General features: G+C 35.9%; 1 protein-coding gene across 2 annotated transcripts in view; it reads right to left on the minus strand.

Moving 5' to 3' along the window:
- Positions 1 to 5974, minus strand: part of LOC107693423 (rho guanine nucleotide exchange factor 16-like) — an 18280-nt gene extending 12306 nt beyond the window's left edge. The window contains exons 1-5 of one of the 2 annotated variants that reach the window (XM_016492805.1): positions 5751 to 5973; positions 2951 to 3544; positions 1655 to 1706; positions 951 to 1111; positions 628 to 684 (exon numbers count right to left, since the gene is read on the minus strand). In XM_016492805.1, the coding sequence (XP_016348291.1) occupies positions 628 to 684; positions 951 to 1111; positions 1655 to 1706; positions 2951 to 3451 (771 nt within the window). In that variant the 5' untranslated portion in view covers positions 3452 to 3544; positions 5751 to 5973. Of the gene's footprint in view, positions 1 to 627; positions 685 to 950; positions 1112 to 1654; positions 1707 to 2950; positions 3545 to 5750 lie in introns of both variants that reach the window. The other variant, XM_016492807.1, reaches the window with a different exon arrangement.
- Between the last annotated feature and the right edge of the window lie 2494 nt (positions 5975 to 8468).

The raw sequence follows: 8468 nt of genomic DNA on the forward strand, positions 1-8468 counted from the left end.
TGTGTGAGAGTGTGAGAGTGAGAGTGAGTGAGAGTGTGTGTGTGAGTGCGTGCGTGCGTGCGTGTGACACTGTGAGTGTATGTGTGTATGTTATGTGAAGATGTTATATGAAGACACAAATTTGTATAATGGCATGGGTATGACAGGTATTACAAGGAGAAGGTGACTTATGAGGACATTACCCCATGTCCCCATTTTTCAAAACGCTTATAAATCACACAGAATGGAGTGTATTGAAAATCTGAAATAGCACAAAGTTTCCTGTGAGGGGTATCACTGAACGCTTGATGGCGCCACTGGAACAGAAAATATTAAACAACTTAACGTTTCAACATCTCATTAAACCTCCATCATCTATGCGCTTATAAATCATAGAGTGAGTTTTTTTGAGAAAGTAAAAATGCAGAAAGTTTCCTGTAAGAGGTCGGGTTAGGTGTAGTGTTGGTGTAGGGCAATGGCACATACAGTTTGTACAGTATAAAAAAACATTACTCCTATGGAATGTCCCCACAATTCACAAAAACAAACATGTGAGTGTGTGTGTGTAAATGTGAGTGTGTGTGTGTGTGAGAGAGTGTGTGTGTGTGTGTGTGTGTGTGTAACAAGTGAACATGCTAATAGACTCACTTCTTGTCTTTTGCGTTCTTCAGGGGAGATGAGATCTAAAACGCCCAAATCCTTAACCTACGTTTGAAATAAGACAATAAATGTACTTATTAGGAATCAACAACACTTTTATAAATATTTTTTAAAAAATGTATTTTTTTTTAAATATTTAAATAAATAATTTAATGTCATAAATGCACTGCATTTATGTCCTAAGTGGAATCAATTCATAAAATTGGTTAAGTCTCTAAATGTCGATGGGAGTATTTCACAGCTCTCAGAGGTTTCAACCACAGCTTGATCTCAAGCGAGTGACCCTTCAGCAGGGATTTGGTCCTCATCACCTTTGGCAGTTGACTCCATGTCATGTACGCTGCTCTGTAGTTCTTCACCACGATGCCCTGATCCTCCTCCGGCAGCTCGGTCGGTGAGAACTCATCGTCCTCTGTGCTCAAGCTGCTGGCGTTCAGGCCTCGCTCCTTGATCTCCTGATAAAACCGCGGCTCTGTAAGAAGACGACAAACAACCAGCTGTAGTTTATATAATAGCAGTTTTGGACCTTAAAGGCTCTACAACGATCTTTGAGGGGAAAAACATTCCATCTTACTGTACCCAAAAATCTAATTAGATTCAAACTGACATTTACAATAAGGTTCCATTTGTTAATTACATTAGTTATCATGAACCGCAACAGCGAAAAATACTTCTAAAGCATTTATATTTTAAACTTTTATTAATACATTACTCAAATCAAAAGTTGCAGTTAAAATAAAATTTAATGGACCTGAGTTAACATGAACTAACAATGTATTTTTTAATGTTTATTTAATTTAAAATACTTATTTAATATTTAATGGATCAACTAACATTAACTAATGGGACTTAGAAGTGTTACTATTGCATGTATAGTTTTCTGAGGATATACAGTTCATCAAGTCACTTGGAAAGTTCATAACGCTATCAGCTTGGATGGATGGATGAATACTATATGGTATACTATATTATGCATTTAAACAAAAAATTGTAGGAACAGTGTTGAATATCAAACCATCTTTAAATGAGCCAGTTTCCTTCCTGTTCCTGATCCTCCCCAATGTTCTCTGTGAGGAAACACAGCATAAATACATCTGACAATGTGATATTACAATGGACTTTATCTCTACAGGCTTAAAAAAGCTTCTTTGATAGGTGACAACTTGAGAAAAACAGATGTCATCCCACATAAACATCCCATGAGGTTGCAAAAAATTCTTCTGATAGTTTGAATATGGTAGAGAATATTTGAATAGTTTTGCATTTACTGAAAGAACAGTATGGAGCTGACAGGAACGCTGAGGGAGAGATATTGGGAATAGGGTCGGGACACGATGCAGGCCTGAACTGAACCAGTGTCACTCACACCAACAGCTTAAACGTCTCATATTTGCTACACACTCCAGCATTCATTTATGAGTATGTCATGAATCAAAGTCCCACTTGAAATACTAAAGAAACTACAATGCAAAATAATCAATCAAAGATTTAGTCAATTCGTCTATGAACATATTATTGATGGCCTGATATATAAAAACATGCTTTAAAACGATAACAAATCACAACATATTTTACATTGCAACAATGTTGTATACAACAAAGTTTGATTTTTAACAAAATCTTGATAATTCAACAAACTACATTAATTTAAAATGCTGCTGTCAAACGATTAATCGCGATTAATCGCATCCAAAATAAAAGCTTTTGTTTACATAATATATGTATGTGTACTGTGTTTATTTATTATGTATTTATAAATACACACACATACAGTAAACATTTTGAAAATATTTACATGTATATTAGTGCTGTCAAACGATTAATCGCGATTAATCGCATCCAAAATAAAAGCTTTTGTTTACATAATATATGTATGTGTACTGTGTTTATTTATTATGTATTTATAAATACACACACATACAGTAAACATTTTGAAAATATTTACATGTATATTAGTGCTGTCAAACGATTAATCGCGATTAATCGCATCCAAAATAATGTTTTGTTTACAAAATATATGTATGTGTATTGTGTATATTTATTATGTATATATAAATACACACATACAGTAAATATTTTGAAAATATTTACATGTATATATTTATATTCTTATATTTTATATAAATATATTGAACATACAAACATATTTTTCTTAAATATATACATGCATGTGTTTGTATTTATATATACACAGTATACACTCGTATATTATGTAAACAAAAACTTTTATTTTGGATGCGATTAATCACGATTAAACGTTCGACAGCACTAATATAAAAGTATTCTGGTGGTTTAATAACACAACACTTGCCTTGCGTCCAGATTTCTGAGCTTGCTTTTGGTTGACCGCCTTCTCTTCGCTGAGGGGTGCCAGCGCTTCTGTTTGGAGTTCGCTCGGCAAAGCGTCAAGATTCAGACTAGTGACGGCAGCACGATACGATTTATTCCTACGATTTCTCCTCATCGAAATCCCATCGCCCAAATCACTGTCATAGTCCTCCCAGGAGAGGTCTGTTGGCTGCAGGCTGACGGGAAGGGTCACCACGGTGGTGTGGTGGCGGTTTCTTGGGCGGCTGCTCACAGCCAGGCTCTTGGGGATGAGCTGGCGAGCACCCTGCCTGCGAGCAGCTTCGCTCTGGGTGCTGAGCACTACAGTTCTCCGCTCATCCTCTGGGGAATCCACTCTGGACAGGTCGATGCTCGAGGACGAACGTCCAGGCGGCTGCTCCAGCTGAAGCACCGAGCTGAAGCAGCTCTCCGGAAGAAGGAGAGACTGGTTCTCCGTGGAGCCATGGGGGTTTCTGTGGGACATGGCGCCTTCACCGGGACTCCTGATCGGCTGCTGGAAAGCGTTTGTCACTAGAAGAACATCAGGTTGGGGTCACCAGCACACCACAGCACTAACCTGTTACAACAGAGATGGGTGGAGTGACAGACTACTCAGCTGCAATTCTGACTGAATGTCATTTGAAATCATAAGGGTGGAAGTCTTTTCATTGTAAACAGATCTCAACAGAAGACAAAGGCAGGTTAAGTGCACTGGAGGCGAACAAAGCATTGAAGAAACTATTCACCACCTCTTTCGACTCATCAACAAAGTACTCAATGAAGCCTAAGGAAAAGTTATTATGTTCTAGACTTTGCTAGTATAATGAAATTATCACCTAAAGATAATGAAACAACATGTCCGGCTCACATTTCACTCCAAAATCAAAAGAATCCAATATTGCATAAAGACAAAAAAAAAAAAAGAACCATAAGTTGTTGCTGCTGTTTTTGTATTGGGTGTTAAAAATAAAATACTTTTGGGATTTGTAATTCCATTATTCCCAATAGGGATTGTTATAGTGTTGTCACGGTACCAAAATGTCAGTATTCGGTACCAATACCAGTGAAAATCCACGGTTCTCGGTACCAATTTCGGTACCAAAGCAAAACACAAAAACATGCTAATTGAACAACATTTTTATTAATAACGTTAAACAAAAATGTAATGTACAAAACCAATGCCATTCTTTATACTCATTTAAAATTGTTTCAAGTTTTTCCACAAGTAATAAAAGTATGAAAAAAGTAAACAAGTTTCACCCAAAAGTTTAGTCATAGTTCTGCTGCCACTGAAAAACATCTGTAAACTGTTGTCTGTTTTAGGGTTTGCTGGTGTGTTTCAGGATCTTCCTCAGGCTGCAGCTGTAAAAGGAAAATATAATATACTTCAGTAAAGCAATGGGCTGAGTCTGACCAAATGCAACATAAGATCATTTACACCAGCTAAAATATAACTTTTCAGCAAGAACCGGGTTGACCGGGTACTCGGTACCACCGGTACTTAAAAAAACCTGGTACCGTAACGTTTTCATTTTTTTAGTACCGACTTGGTACCGAAATACCGGGTCTTTTGACAACACTAGATTGTTATTAGATTCTCATTACTGTAATTCTTTATTGTATTGCACTTTTTTAAAATTCAAATCTGTATGTTCTGTATGTTGCAAGACGTAAAAGTAAATAATAAAATAGGAGTGCACACCATTTTTTTCTTTTGAAACTCAAATCAGAATAAATTATAAACTCCATCATAAATACTACTATAATCAACTGAAAACTATATATTAAGTCACATTTATGTAGATAACCCTTTATATAACACAGATTGTTTCAAAGCAGCTTTACATTAATAAACAGGAAAATAACACTTAATGCTATCAAATTCATAAATTATGAAACAACCTCAATTTTAGCTGTTATGCAGAAGAAAATTGTGTCATTATTCAGCTCAATTTAGTTCAATATTGTTTCAAATCAGTTCTATATCTGTCAGTGTTGCAAAGTTAATCAATTATGAATAAGCTACAAGCAGCTCTACAGGAGGCAACAGTTTATTAATTGTCTTTTAAAAAGTTTAAAAATAATTATTAATGCATAAATAATATAAGAATATATATATATATATATATATATTTATTTATTTATTTTTTCATGCAGCTCCATCTGTTTTAATACTAATTTTATACAATTTTTTCAGCATTGCCTCATCAGGATACTGCCACTAATAATACTGCCTGTTATTATTCCGGGAACCCAATCTCACAGCTGTCTGGAATGTCCCTTGATCACGGAAACAGGTGCACACATTCACGAATCACGTTTAGTTTCGTATAATACTCACATAATTATTCCAAACAAACAAAACAATATGCCAGTTGGGCAAGAGTTATACTTCACTCTAAAAAACAACCTTTATTTCTAAGAGTGCAGTCAGATGTGACAATACAACACTGTAGATTTCCGCACATTACAGGAGTCAAAACATATAGCCTATATTTACAGTTTAGTATAAATCCATGCTATAATATTTAAAATAATAATAATAATAATAATAGAAATCCAAGAGGATAATCCACTAGTCTGAACTGTTATTCAGAGCCGTTTTATTTTCTTGACATAACTGTTGGATAAAACTTGCAGGAACATTTTAACCTATAACTGATGCTAGTTATCTGGATAAACAACTCACTGTAGCTGCATTTCACGCCCAGATTAACTAGATATCAAAACAAGAGCACTCTTAGTCCGTTTAAAGGTCATACATAAATACAGGATTGACTTACCCGGCTAATATCACACGCACAGTGATTCTGAAACTGAGCAGATGTCAGATTTCCCTGCACGGATCCTGAACATACTATATGTTCAGCAGAACTTCACCGAATTCCTGCAGCTACACCTCCCGTGCATCGCGCGCACCGCGTCACTCAGGTGAGCCGAGCCGAGCCACACCCACCGGAGCTCGCGCGTTCACTTCCTCAAAATCTCACCCAATCTCGCAAACGTTTGTATTTCTTTACATACTAATGAGATGACATTCATTTGTGCACTTATGGTCACATAGAAGAAGTGGAGGTGTTTAATTCGTTTTTTTCCCTTTATTTTTAATCTGCTGGTTTTCCAGAACTGCGCCATCTGCTGGTAAAGTGAGTCACTACATGAAGCTGATTGAGATTGAAGTTGATTCTTCTGATGAAGTCAGTGTAGTTTTAAAGGGGTCATATGATGCTGCTAAAAATAACATTATTTTGTGTATTTGGTGTAATGAAATGTGTTTATGCAGTTTAAAGTAAAAAAAAAAACATTATTTTCCACATACTGTACATTATTGTTTCTCCTCTATGCCCCGCCTTTTTGAAACGTGTCGATTTTTACAAAGCTCATCGGTCTGAAAAGCGAGGTGTGCTGTGATTGGCCAGCTAACCAGTGCGTTGTGATTGGCCGAATACCTCAAGTGTGAGACGGAAATGTTACGCCCCTCACCATACTGTTGTATTCCCTCAGCGACCAGCACAGATCAGCTCCAGGCATGACGAAGCAGATATCGTCCTCTTTTGGAAGACCAAACAAAGTAGTTTCGTCACGAAGCACACAGCGTCTTCACGACATGGCGGCAGCAACAACAATACTACAGCGAGAATAAAAGTTACGCCTTCTTTCTTTGCGTGAACATTTGGGCGGCGTTATGCAAATCTTCCCACATCGTGATGTAGACATGTGGGGGCGTGTTAGAACGAGCCGTTTTAGGTAGGTGTGGCTGACTCTTAACTTTTATAAAGAATATCTCTTTGGATTTGAGACTTTAGTCTTTGCAACTTTACAGATCTTCTTTATACACCAAGAGCTTGTAACACTCCAAAGAGAAAGGAAAAATTGAAATCGCATCATATGACCCCTTTAATACTTTTAATGTTACAGTATGATGCGAGATTAACTTTCTCCAAGCGTTAGGCTAAGCTACTGTCCATAATAGGAATATTTATGAGTACACATTGACAAATTCAATTCACTTCTACTTCTATTACATAGTGATAATTACAGTGTTGGGGAAAGATACTTTTAAAGGAACGCATTATAATATTGTTACTCCATAAAAAGTAACTAATTTCGTTACTTTTTGTGGAACGTAATGCATTGTTACTTTTGCGTTACTTTTTGTCACCTGAGCTGTGCTTGTTTATTTAATTTTAATAACCAACTGTAATGGCCCTGTAATGTAACAAACTTAATAAGAAACTGTAAAAGCCCTTTCACACCAAAAGTGAAAGCAATGAGCCTCAGGCTGAAGGAAGCGCCTCTGCACTTACTCCCGATTTCTATAGGAATAAATAGGAAAACAAAGTAACTTGCATTACTTAATTGAAAAAGTAACTCAGATATTTTCTTGTAAATTTATAAGTAATGCATTACTTTACTAGTGATTTGAAAAAGTAATCTGATCGCATAGCTTGCATTATAAATGGTACTCATAACCTTCTGTCCTGTAACTTAATTAGTATTCATGAACCTTCAGTAAAAATAAAATGCTATTTAAAAACGATTAAATTAAAGGTCTCTTCTATTATTTTATTTTGAAATATAAATATAGTAAATACATTTAAGCATGAGCAACTGAACTGTCACTTCATATAAAATAATATAATGTATTGGATTTGTTTTTGTGTAATGTGTATCAAGTATTTCACAGACACAAATTGTTATTTAAATGTTTATTACATTACGGTTGCCATTGGGAAAGATTACAATAGTCTGCCTATGAAAGCCAGGCTGAAAACAGGAAAAACATGTAACTGACCCTGACACTGTAGGCCAATAAGAGTTTATAAATATTTCTAAATGGAGTGATTATGAATAGAAAATGTTCTAATGGCATTGACGTGCACATCTTTGTTTTCAGCATCACTATGGCATCAGATAAACGAAAGCAGAATGTTCCCAAACTCAAGGAGAACCGTGCTTATCACTTATACTTGTAACTTATGTCTTTTTTTTTTAGTTGTACAGACAAAAAAAAAAAAACACTCAAAATACATCAACTCTACCCATCGCACAGTGAATGACAGACAAATTACATTGATATGCATGTGTAAATATGCACACACATATACTTTCTCACACATGCGCACACACACATACAGATTCACATCCGGCACTTTTCTGATGTCTAGTTACTCTAAACACATTAACAGTAAAGAGCAAGCTACAGTTGCCAAGCGGGAAAGAAAAGCTTCATTATTGGGGAGCGCAGCATGGCTGAATACAGACATTGGCTTTTGTTGTCCCATTATGGGTTTCATAATCTGTTTTTCAGCAGCGGTTGCTGGATAGGTCTGATTAACATTCTGAGCTATGTTATCTGGGTAGACTTATATGGCCAATTATCAGTTGTGATCTCTGACGCCACCTGGTTGTGTTTTTGCATTATATACAGTGCAAAGAGACTACTGGAAAAATGCTTCTTTTTTGCACGTTTATATATATATATATATATATATATATAT

This window comes from Sinocyclocheilus anshuiensis, unplaced genomic scaffold, assembly GCF_001515605.1.
Source record: "Sinocyclocheilus anshuiensis isolate Anshui unplaced genomic scaffold, SAMN03320099.WGS_v1.1 scaffold1562, whole genome shotgun sequence".
In the NCBI taxonomy this organism is placed as follows: Eukaryota; Metazoa; Chordata; class Actinopteri; order Cypriniformes; family Cyprinidae; genus Sinocyclocheilus; species Sinocyclocheilus anshuiensis.